Genomic DNA, 22,027 nt, shown 5'->3' on the forward strand with positions numbered 1-22,027 from the left:
ATTTAAATCTTTCAGAAGAATGGTGTTCCAAACTATATCTCCAATGTGTACTACGTGCCTAATATGAAAAGTAACATACTGAGTCTCGAACAACTCCTCGAAAAAGGGTATGTTATACACATGGAGAACTCTTCTCTTTCCATTAGAGATATGCATGGACGTTTGATTGTAAAAGTCCAGATGATGAAGAATCATATGTTTCCTCTCCATATAAACACAATGCTTGAGAAGTGTTTTTATGAAAAAGCAAAGAATGATTCCTGGATGTGGCATCTTCGCTTTGGTCATCTAAATTTCAGTGGCCTGAAACTTCTGTCCTCATCAAGCATGGTGCATGGTTTGCCTACTATTGAAGCTCCAGAACATGTGTGTGAGGCGTGCACACTTGGGAAACAACAAAGGAACTCCTTTTCAAGTGGCGTATCCCGAAGAGCAAGGGAACCGTTGCAATTGGTTCACACTGACATCTGTGGACCATTAGATCCAATCTCTCTTGGAGGTAATAAATACTTTATTACCTTCATTGATGATTTCAGTAGAAAATTATGGGTGTATGTAATTAAAGAGAAGTCTGCTGCTTTTACTAATTTTAAAAATTTTAAGGCCCTTGTTGAAAAAGAAAGTGGTCTTAAAATCAAAACTCTTCGATCTGACAGAGGTGGGGAGTACACCTCAAATGTTTTTCGAGAATATTGCAGGGAACATGGCATTAAGCAATAATATACTGTTGCGTACACGCCACAACAAAATGGAATTGCGGAACGGAAGAACCGCACTATCCTCGATATGACGAGGACCATGCTAAAGGAGAAAAGTCTGCCAAAGAATTTCTGAGCAGAGGCAGTTGCATGTACTGCTTATCTGCTCAATAGGTGTCCGACTAAGAGTGTCAGATTCCAAACACCGCAAGAAGCATGGAGTGGATACAAGCCGAGCGTGGCACACCTTAAGATCTATGGTTGTGTTGCCTACGCTCAAGTTCCAGAAGCAAGAAGGAAAAAGCTTGATGATCGTGGTGAGAAGTGTATCTTCATCGGCTACAGCGAAGAGTCAAAGGCATACAAGCTCTACAACCCACTAACCAATAAGCTGGTGTTGAGTAGAGATGTGGTATTTTGTGAGGAAGAAGCATGGAAATAGAACGAGGAAAACTCAGCCAAAGAAAAGCATGTCGAGGTCGAAGAATACGAAGAAGAGAGACATGAGAAGCAAGGGCAGACACCCACATCACCCCCTTTGGATCACAGAATTCCAGGAGTACGCTCAATCTCTCCTAGAAATACTTCATCAAATCAGAATTCATCCAGCACATCTTCATCTGATTCTCCTTCACCCTTGGCTCCCATTAAAATGAAAAGCCTCAATGACATTTATGTAGAAACTGAGGAAGTGAATTTACTCTGCTTGTATGCGGACCACGAGCCTCTCACATTCGAGGAAGCTGTGAATGAAGAATGTTGGAGAAAGGCTATGGAAGAAGAGATTCATGCCATCGAGAAGAATCAAACATGGGAGTTGACCTCACTTCCTAAAAGTCAGAAGACGATTGGTCTCAAATGGGTGTACAAAATCAAGCGGAATGCCGGTGGTAAGATCGAACGATATAAAGCAAGGCTCGTAGCTAAATATTATAAACAAAAATATGGGGTAGACTATGAAGAAGTTTTCACCCCAGTTGCTTTCCTTGACACTGTAAGAATGATTATCTCCCTTGCAGCTCATCACAGTTGGATGATTTGCCAACTGGATGTGAAATCTGCATTCTTAAATGGGATACTCGAAGAAGAAGTATACGTTGACCAGCCTGACGACTTTATCATGCAAGGGGAGGAACACAAGGTATATCGGCTGAAGAAAGCCCTGTATGGGTTGAAGCAAGTTCCCCGTGCTTGGAATGAATGGATCGACGGTTATCTTCAAGAGAATGGTTTCGTCAAATGTCCGTATGAGCATGCCTTCTACACAAAGAAGAATGCCCATGGTGATATGCTTATTGCTTGTTTATATGTTGATGATCTGCTGTTCACTGGGAACAGCCAGGTGATGTTTGAAGAATTCAAGCAGGCTATGTTCAAAGAGTTCGAGATGACTGATGGTGGATTGATGTCTTTCTTTTTGGGCATTGAAGTGAAGTAACAAGTCGGCGGCATTTACATATCCCAGAAGAAGTACATAAAGGAACTTCTTGAGAAGTTTCAGATGGTCGACTGTAAAGCTGTAAATACACCTGTAACAATAGGCCTGAAGCTCACAAGAGATGGAGAAGGAAGAAACGTTGACTCAACCCTATTTAAGAGCCTAATCGGAAGCTTAAGGTACCTCACAATCACTAGGCCAGATATAGTCTACAGTGTTGGGCTTCTAAGCCGGTATATGGAGCCCCAAAAGAGTCACACTGGCTAGCTGCAAAATGAGTACTGAGGTATATCAAAGAAACTATTGAATTCGGTCTCTTTTATCCATACAATGATGAAGCAATGCTGTATGGATATTCAGACAGTGATTGGGGAGGTGACCAAGATGAGAGAAAGAGCACCACTAGCTATGTATTCTATCTCGGAACGACAGCATTCACATGGAATTCAAAGAACCAGAGTATGGTCGCCCTGTCCACAAATGAAGCTAAGTACGTAGCAGCTTCATCTACTGTATGTGAGGTGATCTGGTTAAGGAATCTACTAAAGGAGCTGAAGCATCTACAGGAGGAATCCACTGTTATATATGTGGACAACAAGTCGGCAATCGAACTTGCCAAAAATCTAGTTCAGCATGGAAGGAGCAAGCACATCGACACAAGATATCACTTTCTTAGAGATCAAGTAAAGCAGAAATTGGTAAAGCTGGAATACTGTCACACCACTGAGCAAGTGGCAGATATCTTCACCAAAGTATTGCCAACTGATACATTCAGGAGACTTAGATCAATGCTTGGAATGAAGTCGGTTTTGGTTTAAAGGGGAGTGTTAGATACGGTAGAGGATTTTTTGCAAATCCAAAACCGTATACGTATCTTTTGAGCTACCTGTGCATGCTAGCTATGAGATTTCTTCTAAGTTTAGTTTGCTAGCTGGTGAAGATATACAGTAGATATTTTCTGGATTCTTTTCTTTCTTTAGCTGCCCCTAGGATGAATCTAGACAGGGATAAATTAGTCATTTCATAGAATAAGAAAGCCTATAAAAGACAGCAGTGTAATACGTTTTCATTTATTCCAATACAGCTGCAGTTCTCTCTTCTTCTTCTTCCAAAAGTTTCAGTTTTTATTTCATGGTGGCTACAGCCACACGTCAGCAGGAAGCTGGGTTTTAGACACAACACTAATCTCTGAAAATGGAACGGACGGCTAAGATTACTTTGGTTTGAACGGTGGAGATGCAAAGATGGAACGTTACACGGATCGGACATGACAACAGAAGATTTCAATTTTTGAAATGTTGTGTTTTTGGGTCCCGTTTGCATCGGATCACGTGTGCACACCCGCGCATAGTACCTAGTGGAACGACCATGGTCCCAACAATATGGACAGTTTGGATCGTCAATGAACAGCCCAGATGGTGGGCCATCGATCAAACAGACGGACGTACGTCCGCTGCTGAAAGCCGAAGACAGAGAGAGAGTTCTCTCCTCTTTCGGCAGAACACGGGTCAGCTCGTGCTGACCGTGTTGACAGGTCCAATACACCTCGAGCGCACGACCTCTGTGCACACGTACTGCCTCAAAGTGGGGCCCACGAGACTGTTTTTCATAATCCCCACCGTCCGTGATGTTCCATGGCTCAACTAAGCCGTCTTGACTGAAGGTGTGGCAGATCCGATGCTTTGGTGGGCCATACTAATGAAACTAGGGTCCTTTTGTGCCGATTACATTGATACGATGGTCAAATTGATTCCAATTCAATCGTCAACGGTTAAAAGGTACTAATGGACCATATGTATATCCAAGACCCTCATCATATGTTAATAAGCAATCAATAGTTTTAATGTTTTAATTTTACTTTATTATAATTATAATAATAATTATTATTATTATTAGTAATTATTTACCTTATATATTTTGTCATATATAATTTATATTATTATATATTGTTAATAATTATAAATTATATGAACATCAATAAGCAAAGATTAATATATATATATATATATATTATTTGTATATTATTTGTGTGGTTATATATGTTTTAAGTTTTAAATTTTATATAAAATCTAAAATTGCTTGAAATATGTTGTTTGTTATAAATTTTATTAATTTATGTAATATAGATTTTTATGATTGAAATTCATATAAATAATGTCACAAGTGTATAATTATAATATGGATTGTAATTACATATCAACGTATTATGAAATTTTAAATATTTATGAAGTATACAAGTAACGTTTCGTAGTGTATGTATTTATATTGTATTATAGTATTTATTTAAGCAGTTAGATCATATAACATACAGATACTAAGTTATATATATATATATATATATGATAATTATTACATTTACACATCCTGAATTGGATGACCAATCTGATGATCGAGTAATTCCAATATTGATCCCAAGCGCACCTAATTGCTTCTTGATATTATCATCGATGCTTCTAAGTGTCCCCCTGTTATCATGGACGGACTCTAACCGTTTCTCTTAGGATTGCGTGGTTATGCCGTGTAGGCCAGCATCGAATCATCCCATGGGAAGCTGCGGGCTTGACGAGCAGTGGATCCTGTGATCCATAGATTTAAATCTACAATGGTTGGGATGGATCTGTTTATCAATGAAATTAGAATCCTAAGGATAGGTTTTCTGATGACGTGATGGTTCATCTCAAGGAATAACGAATGGATAGTGTGATATATGGGTGGGAACTGTTTTTCAACGGTCGGATTTTGACTAGAATGCACATGAACGTTTGCTTAAGCTACGCCCATACTTTCACTAAGCAGGGTTACTCGGTAACACCCGAGTACAAAAAGGTACGGGGTGTTACATTGCGGTTCTAGCTTATAGACTTCATTCATGTCTAATTTGTATTTATATGTATTTGTAAAAGATTTAAGATCTTGGTTTGTATAAGCCTTCGGGCAGCCACTCGAATATTTTGTTATGTATATTTGGATTTTCTTTTATACTTGATTTGTTTCTATTCTGCTAAACTGCTAACTCTGATAAAGAAAAAAAATATACGTGAAATTTGGACTATCTTTAAAGGTTAACACTAAGGTTTTCAGAAAACAAGTAGTATACTCGGGTTTCAAGAACTGAGGTGTTATAAATGTAGAATAACTACACTAAGGAATGTTAATGAGGAGTAATTGAAAGAATAATTGAAATATATATTAGGTTGATTGGGTTGGTATGAAACAAATCTTCTTACTGAATTTCTTTGCTAATAATAGCCTTGATCCGGCCATATGGATGCTTCTCACGTCATGACGGTTGTTGTATCACATGTTTTGACTCTTCTTACCTATAATCTTACCATCTATCCTATAATTACTTCTACACGATCATTCTTAAATTGACCACTTAATGGATGGCGTGTCATTGCTCGATGCACTCTAGCTATATTATTATAGAATCATTTTCGTATATCCCCGCAGATCTGTATATTATTGTAGAATCTTCTTCGTATATCCCCACATATATCCAAATACACTATGCAAATCCATCCGGATCACGCATAACTCACTTTGATTGACTTTAGCAAGAATTGGCAACAATAGGGATGAACATGATGATTTAAGTGGATCACATAATTAGAAATAGTACATAGGACAATAATCACCTTCTAAATTGTTTTCCTTCATGTGACCCACTTAAATCATAGATGAGACTAAATTTTGAGCCCATGCCTAGGTTATGTAATGACTAGAGTGGATTTCATATAATCATTATGGTGCTCTTGTAAGAATCAAGGGTGTACAGGTATCTCCTAGCTATTTTTCTTTGTGTGGTATACCTTAATTACATATTATCCTAGTTTTTTGGGATTTGGAGCTAGCATGGGATTACACATCTACTGTTCAGAGTAGATTTCACATATAAATCACAATGGGGCCCTTAAAAAATCAAAGGCCATGTCTTCCCTATTATAAGTACCCAGTTAAATGAGAGGTTGTCTGAATCTGCAATTACACCATATGCCAACACGATGTTACCTGAAACTCACTCCAACCATTAACTGCTACATAAAAGATAGTGTTGGGCTCAAAAGTGGAAGTAGGACCAGTGGGCACATGAAACTCTCACTCCACCATTAAATGCTACACAAAAGATAATGTTGGGTTTGTTGTAAAATATTGATTAAAATTATTTTACATATATATATATATATATATATATATATATATATATATATATATATATATATATATATATATATATATATAAGAGTGATTTTTTTTGCAAAAAACCATGTTTTGGTGTTTATAGGAATAGTCCCACATGGAAAAGAGGTAAGAAAAACTTGAGTTTATATGTGAGGTGTGGAGTACCATTATATTTCTTTGGTTGATCCGTGGAGTATCGTGGTTTACGTGGAAGTACTGGAACACCCACGTGCGCGCTCGAGCTCGGGCTTGGGCTCAATCATGAGCAAGGGCACCGGCTCGGTGCGAGGGCGTGGGCATGTAAGGCAATGTGGCTGTAGAGGCACTAGTGGTGCACTTTGCACTTCACGAGTTACGGTGCAACAAAGAAATGAGTCAGGTGGTTGGGATGAGTACTAGTGGTCTAAATGAGACTTGTGTGGCTTTTATACAGGCTGAAAAAACTAGCAGTTGGAGTGAGGTGTAACTCCTCATGCACATAAATTCTGACTATGCAGAAACCGATGCATGTGGCTAGCCCAATAGTTATAAATGGCCAGCATGCAACAACTATTATTCCACATGCACAATGGTCAGAAACTGCCAATAATAGCTAGTTTCTCACCAACAGCTAAAAAACGGTCCCATTGGTTAATGGCCCTAGACCAAAACGGTCAGCCACCCTAGGCTATATAAACAGTGCCTAGATGGTTCAACAATCCATCACCAACACTTGAATCACACTCACATACGAATCAAAGAAAAAAGAGCAACAAGTGTACTCTAAGCAATCAGGAAGGTTCATGCGAACCTTAGCCAGGAGACCTCAAGAAACAGATCAGTGAAGTGGTCTAAAATTTTCTATTCTCTTTCTGATTCTGGGATATTTTTCTTTTTATTTATCTGCTAGAAATTTGTGTACAGAGTTTCATTCGTGACTCTTCGTATTTGCTGAATGCAGATCCACACCCAAGCTCGTCCTATCCTAGAAGCTGTTTGCCTGGAACCTATCAACATTCTCAATCTAATTGAAAAGGGGCAAATAACGCTTTAAGGACAACGTAATCAAACGTGCTTCAGCCTGTCCTGAGATTTTTGGTTTAATCATTTTACAGACATTATAAATCTGTAATATTATTCCTAAAATGGCTTAAAAGTAGAAATAGGACCAGTGGGCATAGATTGCGTCCCGCCCTACATTAAATGCTTAATGTGTCAAGGCAAAGGTTTTTTGGGCGCCACCATGATGTATGAGTTTTGTCCATGCTTTCTATCCTTTTATTTAAATCATTTTACGATATGATTCTAAAAGTCAGGCAGGCCCAATGCTCAAGCTGACAAAACCATAGGAAATAGGACAATAATAAACTCAGTGTTGAAACCTTTGTAAAGACCACAATGATGTTTATTTGTCATCCAACCTGTCCATTAAGGCTATATAGACCTAGATGAAGGGAAAATACAAATATCATATTGATCCAAAACTTTTGCCACTCGCAATACATTTTTAATGGTGGAAATTTAATCCTCACTGTGTGGTCTCACTTGAGCTTTGGATTGGATTCATTTTTTGGTTTATATTATAAAATGGTCTTAAGAAAAAACATGAATAGACGGCGTTGATAAAACCCAAACATCACCATGAGGCCCATAGATCCCGCCTGGATGGATTATCTTTTTGGGTGGGAAGCAATCCGTTTTCACCCAAAAGTGAAGTCAAATTTTTGAAGGATAATTATTTAACTTGTACTACTTTCGATCGCTTGTCCATCTTGAATCTGCAGCTAGAAGTGAATTTCACTTAAATATCATTAGTTACTGTGCCCTATGGGCCCTATACAGCATGAAGTGAATTTCACTTAAATATCACTAGTTATCGTGTGTGTTTTATCCATGCTGTCCATCCATTCTTCCAAATCATTTCAGGGCTTGATCCAAAAGATCAGGTGGGCCACACCATAGCAAAACAGAAGTCATTGAATGTCCACCATTAAAAATCTCCTAAGGCCTACTGTAATGTTTATTTAACATCCAACCTGTTGATTATATGGATATTGCGTAAAAAACAAATATGAGCACGATCCAAAACTTTTGTGCCAAGGAAAGTTTTTAATGGTACGTGTTTAATTAATGCTATTTTCAGTGATGTGTTATACCTGAGATTTGTATCTATCTCATTTTTAGTATCACACCGTAAAATGATCTGGAAAAATGGATGAACAGTGTGGATGAAACACATACATTATGGTAGGTCCAGCAGAGCATCGAGCACTGGACATTTGCTGGTGGCACGTACGTGGTAGCATATTGAAAACTGTTTTTGAAAAGCACAACGGGCTATAAATTCTAGGTTGAGCTTTTGCATCTCCGAACTCCTTCTCCATTTCAGGATATCCATTTACGTGGTGCGTCGTTTAAGGATCGGCACTTTACTAGCTCAAGTTAACGGCTACCCCTTCCCCCATCCGAGTCTCTCTATGCCTCTTCCTCCACTTTCTCTCCATTCCCACCTCATAACAAACCCTAGAAAAGAGTGAAAACATTAAAACTTAAAAGACAGTTTCAAAAAAGAAGAAAAAATAAAATTTCAACTAAATGGATTCTGTAACATCAGCAACAACAGCTTCTTCTCGTTTCTTCAGACTCCCAAATCCTAACCTGAAATCTGCTCCTCTTTTTAAAAGAACTTTCCTCAACATGCTAAAATGCGCTCACAACCCTAACCCTAGCCCATGGTCTTCCCTCAAGTCAAGCCACCGAAGTCCTAGCTCCTCCATTTCCCACTCCGCCGCCACCGAAACCCCGTCGGATGTCTCCGAAGTCCCTTCCTTGAAACTCCAGCATCTCGTCTCCGAATTCCAGTCCCTCTCCGAACCCCTTGACCGTGTCAAGCGCCTCCTTGACTATGCTACCTTGCTCCCACCCTTCTCCGATGCTGACCGCATCCCGTCCAACCGCGTCATGGGCTGCACCGCCCAGGTCTGGCTCTCGGTACACATGGACACCAGTGGCCGGATGCGCTTCTCGGCTGACAGTGATTCAGAGATCACCAAAGGGTTCTGCTCCTGCCTGGTTTGGGTTCTGGATGGGGCGAGCCCAGAGGAGGTGTTGGGGTTGAGGACAGAGGATTTGGGGGAACTGAATGTCGGATTGCCAGGACGAGCGCACTCCAGGGTGAATACGTGGCACAATGTTTTAATTAGTATGCAGAAAAGGACGAAAGCGATAATAGCGGAGAGGGAGGGTAAGCAGCCTTTGGAGCCATTCCCGTCATTGATTATCACTGCTGATGAAATTCATGCCAAGGGGAGCTATGCCGAAGCTCAGGTTAGCAAAATCTGTCTTTCTATTCCATTCGTATGTCTGTATTGGTTATTTCTTTATACATACATACATACATACATTCTTACATACATATTTGTATATAAATATGTGTATACATACATACGTGTCTCATGGGAGGTTCCAATGAGGTAGAGCTCTGTGGGCCCATGTGTCATGTGAGCTTCCAATGAGGTCAAGCTCTGTGGGCCCTACCATGACGTGTTGGACAGACACACTGTGCATTTGATGCACCCTTCCAAAATAAGGCTGAACCATGACTTAGATGGGCCACACCACTAACAGCAGCTGAGAGTGGATGCCCAACCATTGAAACCTTCCTGATTGTTTTTAGGGCCCGTTGAGACGCGGTTCAGACATCCAGCCCATCTGTTTGTGTGTCCCACTTGGATGAGAGTTTGCCTCAGGTGGGCCCTACCAAGTGCTTTTAGATCTTTTAGGTATGATTTCACATAGTTTCGGATGGTGTGGCCCACTTGAGTTCCGGATGCGGTTCATTTTTGGGACATCCCACAATCTAGAGGGGACCCATCAAATGCACAATGTAGATGTCCAACACATATCACGGTGGGGCCCAGAGAGCTCGACCTCTATTTATCTGTATAGTGATATGTATGTGAAATCCACTTCGACCATTCAATGTGTAGGCCCAAGGCCAAAAAATCAGGCTGACTTGTGATCCAGGCGGGCCACATCAAAGGGGAAACAATTTTGAGGGAGACATCTACCCTTGATTTTTAAAGGGCCACCATGATGATTGTATGAAATTCACTCTAACCATTAGATGCCACACCAAAACTTAGGCTTAGGCCCAAAAATCAAGCCTACTTGTGATTTAGGTGGGCCACACTAAGGAAACAGTTCGGAGGGTGAGCTTTGCCCTTTACACTGTTTCCAATCGTGTGGTCCACCTAAATCACAAATGGGTTAGATGTCCCATAGTGGATGTGTAATCGCCGTTATGTATCAATAAATAACAAAATTATGGTTGTAACGGCCATACACCCCGTAACGGTCCAAAAACTACAACTTTTCATATATATATATATATATATATATATATGAGGTCGACCTCATGGGAACTTCCCATGAGGTTGAACTGTGTGGGCCCTAGCATGATGTATGTTGAACATCTACCCCATTAGTTAGATGCAACATTCCATGGTGGGCCACGGGCTTAAAAATCAAGTCAATCCATGACTTGGGTGGGCCACACTACATACAACAATTGAGGGGGGTTACCCTTCCATTAAAACATTTATAATCATTTACTGGGCCCACTGAGATGTGGTTCACAAATCCAGACTATCCATTGTGTGTCCCACAGTCCCACTTGGATGAGGGGTTAGACCTAGTTTTGGCCGCATCCAAAACTCAGGTGGACCCCACCACCTGCTTTTTTATATTTTAGGCATGTCTTCACATGATTTTAGATGGTATAGCCCACCGGACTTCCGTATACGGCTAATTTTTGGGATATCGCATTACCTAAAGGGGACCCATCAAATGCACAGTGTTGATGTTCGACACACATCATGGTTGGGGCCCACACAACTCGACCTCAGGTCAACCTCACAGTACCATTTCCTTATATATATATATATATATATATATATATATATATATATATATATATATATATATATATATATATATATATAAAGGTGGCTGTTTTGGGTTGAAATTCCACATTTCTTCGTTATTTGAGTTTCCCAGAGTGTTGGTAAATATGTTGTTTTTTACAAAAAAAAAGATGGGTAATTTTTATTTTTATTTTTTTTTCGATTTTGATTTTTTATTGTTCAGATACATGTAGAATGATTGCATTTAGAATCATATGCATTTGATCAGTTGTTTGAATGCCTTTATATATTTTTAATTTCGGTTGAATTTCGGAATGAATATTGACAATTAAAAAAAATAGAAAATAGTTTTTTTTTTTTTGAATTTGATGGTTTATGATTGGAATACATGTATAATGATTTGCATTTACAATCATCTACAGTAGTTGGTTATTTGAATTTTGAATGCCTTTTTATATTTTTAATTGATTTTTTTTTTTTTTTCAATCTCAATTCAGTATTGGAATGAATAGTGATAGTTTTTAGGATAAATGTTTTTTTTCCTTTCCCCGAATTCAATGGTTTATGCTTGGAATACATGTACAATGATTGCATATACAATCACATGCATTAGATTAGTTGTTTGGAAGCCTTTTTATATTTTTAATTGATTTAAAATTTTTTTTTCTTGAATATTGGAATGAATAGCGACAGTTTCTAAAAATTAGAAAAAATGGCTTCTTTTTTTTGTTTCGTTTTCGAATTTGATTGTTTATGGTTGGAATACCTGTATAATGATTGGATGTATAATCAAATGCATTAAATAAGTTGTTGGAATGCCTTTAATATTTTTATTCATTTTTTTTTTTTTTAAAAAAATTTCGGGAATATTGGAATGAATATTGACAGTTTAAAAACAAAAAAGAAAAAATGTTTTTTTTTTAATTTCCAAATTTGATGGTTTATGGTTCGAATACATGTACAATGGTTCGAATACAATCTCATGCATTAGATCAGGTGTTTGAAACTTTGAATGCCTTCTTATATTTTTAATCCTTTTTTTAAAAAAAATAAATAAATTTTGGTTGAATCTTGGAATGAATATTGACCGTTTAAAAAAAAAAAAGAAAATGGTTTTTTTTTTTTTTTTTTTCTTTGAATTTGATGGTTTATGGTTGAAATTTCAACATGTACAATGATTGCATATACAATCACATGCATTAGTTCAATTTTTGAATGCCTTATATTTTTTAGTTGATTTTTTTATATATTTTAAATTTCAGTTGAATATTGGAATGAATAGTGTTAGTTTTAAAAAAATTAGAAAAAATTCCTTTTTTAATTTAAATTTTTTTTTTTTTTTTTCAAATTCAATGGTTTATGGTTGTAATACATGCGGTGATTGTACATACAGTTACATGCATTAGATCAGTTGTGTGAATGCCTTTCTATACTTTTATTCGATTTTATTTTTTTAAAACTTTCAGTTGAATATTGGACAGTTAATAGAAATTAGATCAAAATGATCTTTTTAATTGATCTGATTTATTTATGTGTTTATAATTTGGTAGAGTAGGAAAGCTTGATTTATTTAGATTTTAGACTATAAGTAGTATGGGGATTAGGGATTTGGGGTTGTATTGTAACTTGTACTTTTGTAGTGAGTTGTTTAACTTGTACTTTTCTACTGAGTTGTGTGTACTTTTGTAGTGAACTAGTTGTGTAACTTGTACTTTTGTAGTCAGCTTTGTACTTTTGTAGTGAATTCTGTGGACTACTAGACTTGTTGTAGTGACTAGTGAGCTGGAGAAAATTAAGATTTCTCTAAAATTAGTAAAGAAAAACTCATTATTACAAGACTATGGGAGGGAATGAGAGGGAAGAAACTTCTATAAGAGGGTTCACGCCCCCATGCATGGGGAGACGCGAACCCCCCAATGTGTGTGTGTGTGTGTGTGAGAGAGAGAGAGAGAGAGAGAGAGAGGAGTGCAAATCCACTTCGTTGATCACGTGGGGTCTGGATTCTTGGCTCAGCCCTTGGATTGGCAAGTGGGTTTCTTTTCTTTTTATCTTTGAAAATCAACCGTAGATGTAATCTTAAAACTACTATCTGTTTCTCAAACTTTGTGATTTAAGGGCTGGCCTATGAAATCATTGTTTTGGGATCATCCAAAGCTCGATCTATACCCTTGGATGTGTTTAGATGATGGCTTTACGCCCAAGAAAACAAATGCTTAAGAATCTACATGTAAATCCATTGGTTTGGAGTGTTTTACACAAAACCGCATTATTGGTATTACCGGACTGCATGAGGGCTGAAGTGGGGCCCATCATCAACCCAAAAAGTGACAGGGACCACGGTCCCAAAGTGGACTGAGAGTGGGAGGCCACGCTATCCAAAGTGGACAGTGTATGGGCCCCAATCACTGTCCCAATCGTGGACCAGTTTGGGACTGGTTTGGGTCCCCTATGCAGGCGGCGTATAACAGCCTTAAGTTCATACGGTAGGACGGTTGTGGGGCCACCAGGGACCCCTTCGATCACGGGAAATCTATCCCTTTATACTTTCTCTAAAATGGCTCTTTGACATAAGCTTGTTGTAAAATTGTTGAAATTGATTTCTTTACTAAAATTGTGTTCTCAGGTATATTGGGGACCTATGTGGGGCCTACTTGATCATTGTGATTCTTACCATAATTGCCCTGAGTAAAGATAAGTGGACCATAAAATACAGTTTCAATCATATGGGTGGAGTCTACTTACAACCACCATTGAAAATAGGTAGAAACCGGTTCTAACCCAGTATAATGTGATTTTGGGCCTAGTTGTGGACACCCCTCTTGGTCCAAAATGGGGCCCACTAATGGCCCTAAAACTCCCAACAAACTCAATTTTGGACTGGGCTAAAAATTGTTCTTTTAGCAGGCTTTTTTTTTTGGTAAGTTTAACCCGTATAATACAAAACCATGAGATCTTGTTCATATATTGTACTTGCTGATGTGACTTGGCACAAAAGTGAGACACACCGATGCCCCAATGATCCTGGATGTAAATCTCGCAAGTACGAGGTGGGTAGCTTGAAAATCCCTTAACTATGCTATATTTCGATCTCTAAGTTGTAACCGTTGAAATTATTGACCTTTTTGGACCGTAGTATTGGGCTTTAGGTGGACCCACGAGATTTTCCCTACTCAAGTGGAGTACTTAGCAAGTGGGATTATGACTGCCTCAAATAAATCACATGCGGGGTCCACTCGAGCTTCATTTATGGAAAACCCATATAAATGGAGTTAACCTATAGTCTTGGATCATCTTTCTAGTGGGAGCCTAAAGGCCCAATGGACTATTCTAAGATCCGTGTCACTTTATTACACTAGATGTGACGATTATGATAAGCGGACCATAAGTATAAGTTAATATATTGAACTTGTGAGATAATTAAAACAGCTACATTTTTCAATGACCTTGCAAACCCGATCGCTAGAAGACTTAACCTAGACTCACTTGGACATAGGAGCTGTTCATGCAAGTGATAAACTTAATAAATTAACTTTAATTACCCAAATAGACTTTTAAAAGTTACACGCTAAATGGACCATTAATGCAATCAAGGTTAGGGTAGGGTAGCTTTGAGGACCCCACTTTGTTGATAGTTGATCCATTCCATTTCACCCAAATGAGGTTATATTAGGGAAATTTTATAATGGGAAGGTTATCAAATATAAATGTTTATTTATAGAAAGTTTCCTGAAATAGAATGGAAGGATGAGATCACTAAAAAAAGGATCTCACCTTCTTAAGCTGACCCCTAAGAAAAGGAAAGAGTAAAAAGTTAGGGAATTGCAAAGAACACTCAAAGGATTTTGATGGACGTGTCATATATGTATGTGAAAATATATTAGTGAGTGGTTCTAAAACCAAGACAAGTTGTAATTTATAACTGTTTTACCTTTGAAATGATTTTTTATTTAGAAAGTTACTTCTTTGTAAGATTCTATTTTTGGAAAGTTTTTGAAATGTTATTGCATACATACAGCTCTAAATTGAGTGAAAGTGAGGATGATTCTAAGTGATGAGAGATCATGAGAGGTGATGAGTGAATGGAAATAGAGGGGAACTGAGGGGTCCCTTGGGTTGAGAATCCTTGGTCCTAGTGGTACCACATGGTGTTTTTCCCTTGCGATCTAGTAGGTGGCCATTGCCCTTTGGAGGTCCCATGAGATGAGTGATGAGTGACTTTCTGAGAGGGATGAGTGATGAGTGACTTTCTAAGAGGGATGAGTGATGAGTAACTTTCTGAGGGGGATGGTGACTTTCTATGCAGTGATGAGTAGAGAATTTTGGCTAATTGGAGAAGAATCCTTGGTCCTAGTGGTACCACATGGGGTTTTTCCCTTGCGATCTAGTAGGTGGCCATTGCCCTCTGGAGGTCCCATGAGATGAGTGATGAGTGACTTTCTGAGAGGGATGAGTGATGAGTGACTTTCTAAGAGGGATGAGTAATGAGTGACTTTGTAAGAGGGATGAGTGATGAGTAACTTTCTGAGGGGGATGGTGACTTTCTATGCAGTGATGAGTAGAGAATTTTAGCTAATTGGAGAAGAATTGGCTTTGACATTCATAATGACAACTATATTTGACTTGTGAAATTGAGCATGCATCAGTACTTCTTGCACATAACTCTCTATATATTGGCATCCTATCTCTTTGGTCTTGTATTCAGAACTATCTCACTAGGCTATAGATAGCTAACTCTCTATATATTGGCATCCTATCTGTGGTTGTTTTAGATTCTTGTATTCAGAACTATCTCACTAGGCTATAGATAGCTCATACCATTCAATTGAGAAAATCAAAACTAAAGAGCTGGTAGCAGTTCGTAGGAGTTTGCCTGATGACACATGCAACATAGACGAGTTGCTTTAGCTAGAATTGATTGTTATCATGAGGATTAGACATTTTATTTTAATTTTCTTGGGATTGTTAATGATAATTGTGGAACAATGAATAATTATTATTGAATTTCAATAAAGTTTTTCGGATTCCTCCTTATATTACTTGTGGTTGAATGTGTGAATGTATGAGTGTGAATAATGATTGCTGAATGTTTAATGCTTTAACTGCAGTCATGTCCCTTAACCCGAGGCTTGGGTTAGCCTTAACCATGGTTCCGGAGTTGGGGGCATGACATTTAAGGAAGATGTAGTTTTTGAAGCACGGAAACGACAAAAATAGGTTGGATACTTTTTGTTCTCTCCACACTCACTATAACTTATACTAGTCTATTCTCCCACAGTGTAATCCATTGCCTTAATTCTCCCAGGCATGACCAAACCTTCATTAACAACAATGGGAGTGAAGCACGGACTGGACCCATTTTGAATTTTCTCTACTGCCCACCAATGGTTGCTATATTTTGAGCTTGCATATAAGGGCATTGAAGAAGTATCCTCCTACCACCATCTCCACATCCTGTATAGAGTCCATTTTAGCCACACTAACTCCTTTCTCAATCTTTTAGACACTATTTCAAAGGTCCCAAAGCCCTATTGGGTATTGAATCTATTGATCCAATCTTCCACCTCCTTGGAATAGTTGCTGCAAGCTAGAATTACGAGCTAACTCCTCCCAACTCCTATCCCTTTGTTCACCTTATTGCACCAAGACCACTTTTGCCTCTCCAACCAAGCTTCTTCTTGTGCCTATCCCTTCCTATGAATGACCATGTCTCAGTATGAGGTCTACCTCATCCTCCTAGCTGAACTGCTTGTTTTTGTCGCTGAGCTGGCCTGTCGATAAGGCTCTCTTGTCCTTTTTGGTCACTCTTTGTGTGTTTGTGTGTCTGTCTCTCTTGACAAGGAGGTTGCTTGTTCCTTGCTTATGGGCCATATCGTGCTGATTTTGTGTTGACCCATAGAATCCTTTGATAATTATCTGTTGTTAATGATCCCAATTCCTTTTGGGGCTTCCCCTTCTGTCTGATTTTGACAAATAAACCCTCTTATTTTTCTCGACTCCTGTCTTGCGATGTAGTGATCCCTAATTACCCCACTTCCTTAAACAAGCTTTAACGATTCCAGGTGGGTGATTCTGTTCAGAAAGTTGAGAACGGAGAGACTAGAGAGTCACCCGTCTTCAGTTGCCTGACTGTTCCCTTCTTCTGATGCACCACTTTTCTCCATTCCTCGTGTATGCTTTCTCCTCCATTTCATAGATTGGTCCTCTTTATCCTTTCAAAACAACCTTCATTTTGCACTATTTTACTTTCAAAACCAACCTGCTAAGACCTTCCACAACTAAGATAAATAAAATAAGCAAGTGGGCAGCCCCTTGGCAGATGCCTCTTGAACTTTTGAAGAAATTAGCCAGGGAATCATTATAGTTTGTCAATCTTCATAGCCAGGAATCATAGGACAATTGATGCAGGGACATGTGATGATCAACTCTAGATGCATGTATAATCAAATTAAAGAATATTCAAATAAATACACCAATTAACTAACCGTTTCCAATTAAAGGGATTAGGTAAATCTCAACACAAATATGAGGTTATTCCGTCAGGATCATGCCCCTTAGCATAAGATGACGTAAACAGTAAAAATGGAGGATCTAGGGATATGAGGATATCCTAGATCTAGCATAAGTCAGTCCACGGTCAAGTTTGGATCTGATTCTACTGACTAACCATCCCTCTTTTCCGTTCAAACTAGAAAGGGGTATTCAGAGAGGAACGAAAGGGGTGAAGAAGGAATGGTTCGAGATGAAGAAAGTACGAGTCCTTTTATCATCAAAAGAAAAGAAGGAATATGATTCTTACATTTATTGCACCTCGAAGATCTAGAAAAAAGGAAACCTGAAATTGGGGTGAAATCCTCAACACCCAAGGGCCAATCCTGAAACCCTAATCTCTTGAATAAAGAGGAAGAAAAAAGACGAATTTCTATTCATTCAATAATAATGAAAATAGGGTTTCTCACAATGTATATATAAGCTATGGAAAAAGTAAAAGTGCACTAACGCCCCTGAAAACAAGAAAAATAAGAAAAAAAAGACGAAAAGTAAAGAAAGTGTAATAAAGACTCTGAAATAAGGAAAAGAACAAAAAAAAGCCTAAAACTAAAACACCCGTGTGGTAGGGTGTGAAATCCGACCTATGGATCTATGGTCAGGGTGCGATCATGCCGCTTCTGCACTTGTAGCGCGTTAGAAAATGGGTCCGATGGACCCAACGTCCATCCACATCAACTCCTCCGTTCCGGTACTCTATTGGCGACACCTCTTCCTTTGGTACACTCTAAATGTTGCACCACTGATGTCCGTATCAACAATAGTCAATTGTTTTTGAGAGATGTAGATTTTTAGATGAAGGGAGATCATCAAAGAGGCCCAAAAATACGTGAATACCATTTGGGGAACTTCCATTGGTGGCGATAATGGCTACCATGGTTACCGTTACATATGGGTGTATATATATACACACGGTACTATAAGGATGACCTCATGGGAACTTCCCATGAGGTCAAGCTGTGTGGGCCCCACCGTGCTGTGTCGAACATCAACACCGTGCATTTGATGAGTCCCCTCTAGGTTATGGGATATCCCAAAAACCAGCCGTATACGGAACTCAAGTGGGCCATGCCATCTAAAATCATGCGAAGACATGCCTAAAACATATAAAAGTACTTGGTGGGGCCCACTTGAGTTTTGGATGCGGTTGAAACTTGGTTTGACCCCTCATCCAAGTGGGAAACACACAATGGATGGTCTGGATTTGTGAACCACATTTCGGTGGGCCCAATAAATGATTATAAGTGTTTTAATGGGACGGTAACCCCTCTCAGCTGTTGTATATGGTGTGGCCCACCCAAGTCATGGATTGACTTGATTTTTAAGCCTGTGTCCCACCATGGAATGGCGCATCTGACTGATGGGGTAGATGTTCGACACACATCACAGTGGGGCCCACACAACTTGACCTCATGGGAAGTTCCCATGAGGTCGACCTCATAGTACCATTTTCCTATATATATGTGTATGTATGTATGTATGTATGTATGCATGTATGTATTGGGGCCCCATTACAGGCTGTTACAGGTCAATTTTTCCATAATGGCCATTATGACCTTGTAACCGTTACTGTTATGTAACCATTTTGGAATACCTTGCTCAAGACCCATGTGTTTTTTCTTGGAATAGCTCTTGAAAGGGCAATTTCTGTAAGCTGTTGTGGTTGATTCTTAAGGTCTCAAGACCCATCGTTTGGTGAGCCACTTCCAGCAGAGGGATTCATGAATCAGGAGTGTTACAAAGGTAGAGCAGTCTGGCTTTTAAGGTACAGAGTCTACAGACTGTTAATTGCAAGAAAACCTTTTGGAGTGAAGTGGGGAGCAACTTGCAATTGCTATTGGAGCATAGCTGTGGACAAAGTTTCTGTAGCAGGTTGATCAGCAGTGTGCCTGTTGATCTTGTCTTCAAAATTGAGTACATAATGTGGTTGTTTATGGGAGGATTGTGCCTTTCTATCGATTGAAACCGAGTTATATCCTTCTCAGCTCAAATCCTGCTAGTATCATGCAGAAGTTGTATACAACACATGATTGTAGTGTATGTTTCCCACATTTTACTAAGTTGTGTCAACTTATCCACCAAATACATGCAGATCAATGAGGCCAGCCAAAATCTGGGTCCATATTGGATGTATCATGGTCAGGAAATCCTGCTGATGGGATGATCCTGACCATCCAATGGGTGGTCATTAAATGGATGGTTAAAAAAAAAAGAAAGAAATGTTTGGCACTCTGTATGCCATGAAAGTGGCAGATGGCCCACTATAATTTAGTTAACTGTGGCAATATGCATACACCATACTCTACCTTGTAGACGTCATCATGGATATCCCAGATAACTCAATGGAAAAGCGATCCCCATTCAAGAAGGTTGCTGTTTGCAAAACCCATTCTGAAGTATGTGACTTTTGTTCACTAATTGAGATGTTTGCAGAAAAACACAGTATGAATGTTTCTCTTTGATGTTTTCTGTTGCCTTGATATTTCACTTTCATTCTTGATGCTGCTCCGTGAGTTTAGTAACTTACGAAATGCATCTGTTATAGGAGCTGGCTGAACATTTACCATGCATGGCATAGATATTGTAACAGCTATAGTCTCTGATCTCTGCCAAAAGAGGAAATCTTATTATATTTATTGTATTGTAACTCAATTAAATTTCATGCTTTTATATGTTAAGACATTTATCATCTCTGCTTCTCTGCTTATAAGATTATTTCTGCTATGCAACTTGCACCAATTTCATGCATGTATGAGAATCCTAAGTTCCCTTATAGTGTACTTGCAGGCAAAGTTTTTGTTCCCTGATGAGTTAAAGGTTAAAGAACTCGTCAATTTGCTTAAGGAGAAGAGAATTGGCATTGTTGCACATTTTTATATGGACCCAGAGGTCCAAGGTGTCTTAACTGCTGCAAAGAAGCAGTGGCCTCACATCTATATATCTGATTCCTTGATTATGGCTGATATGGCTGTCAAGATGGCAGAAGCTGGATGTCAATATATCACAGTTCTTGGCGTAGATTTCATGTCAGAAAATGTGCGTGCAATTCTTGATCAGGCTGGCTTTGAAAAGGTACGTCTGGCTTCTTGTTCATGGTTTCCATTCTTTATTAGGCTTCCGTTCTAAAGTTATGTTTGGCTTCTCATACATGTTTTTCTTGGGATTTTACTATGCATATCAAATTGCATTTATAAGCACTCACATGGTGTATCTAAGGCCCTCTCAACTGCTAATCCAGGAGTATCACCTGGATTTTGGATCTGAGCTATCTATGAACACATTAGAAACACACTGGCAGGACATTGCAACAGGATTGCATATACTGTTGAGTAGATGGCTTTTAATGGACCTGGGCATGGGGCAAGGTTGAACAGACGATCAAAGGATTGATGGACCCAATCAATTTCAAGTTTGAATATTTACATGTAGTGTATAAGTGGCCAGTTTTTCTTTCTCCTTCTTTATTTATTTTTTATCCTGGGATATGCATAATGTGGGTCCTATCGCTAAATTAGCAAATATGATGGAAATCAAAGCTAAATACCAACTGGATTTGATTTTAAACCAAGAGTTGCTCAAGGAAGTACTCTTCACAGATTTTCAGATTCCAGGATGATGGGCAGATTATAGATTCACCTTTGAGCTCTCCAAATTCATACAACAAAGGACTAAAAGAAACAAGGAATAGGAAAATATTATGCGGGTTTCGCCACAATAAAGAATGACATGAAGGATTCTCACCTCTAGGATTCTAGAAGTGTCTAACATCTAGGGCCTATTTGTTTCGCGAATTTTCATGTTAATGTGTGTAAATAATCCATCATTACTATATCATAGCATTTTTTAAAACAAGTATGACAAATAATTCTAGGGTCAAATGCAGATATAATAGGAGACAGGTTTTACATTGTAAAATTGCCATGTTTACAATTTTACCCGGATAAAACAAACAATGTAAGCAATGCCATCGCTACAGTAAAATGCAGTTGATGTCGCTAGATAAGTAAAGAAAATTGTAATCATTACCCATTTTCTCTACTTTCCTGATGTAATTGATGAAACAAACAGGCCCCTAGAGAATTTCCCATCTCTAGAATCAACTAATACTTCATGTCAAGTCAATATGTCGATGTATGTTGATTCATATGCATGGCTATTAGAGTTAAATCTCTACTTAATTTCTATTGGCTATTAGCCTCTGTGAATCCAACACAACCATCATCATCATCATCATCACCATCTTCTAAGTCTTATCCCAA

At 38.6% G+C, this 22,027-nt stretch overlaps 1 protein-coding gene across 1 annotated transcript in view; it reads left to right on the forward strand.

Annotated features, from left to right (window-relative positions):
• Nucleotides 1–8,654: 8,654 nt before the first annotated feature.
• Nucleotides 8,655–22,027, forward strand: part of LOC131239855 (quinolinate synthase, chloroplastic) — a 72,406-nt gene continuing 59,033 nt past the window's right edge. The window contains exons 1-2 of the mRNA XM_058237743.1: nucleotides 8,655–9,624; nucleotides 20,556–20,840. Coding sequence (XP_058093726.1) covers nucleotides 8,893–9,624; nucleotides 20,556–20,840 — 1,017 coding nt within the window. The 5' untranslated portion in view covers nucleotides 8,655–8,892. The remainder of the gene's footprint in view (nucleotides 9,625–20,555; nucleotides 20,841–22,027) is intronic.

This window comes from Magnolia sinica, chromosome 3 (genome assembly GCF_029962835.1).
Source record: "Magnolia sinica isolate HGM2019 chromosome 3, MsV1, whole genome shotgun sequence".
Lineage (NCBI taxonomy): Eukaryota > Viridiplantae > Streptophyta > Magnoliopsida > Magnoliales > Magnoliaceae > Magnolia > Magnolia sinica.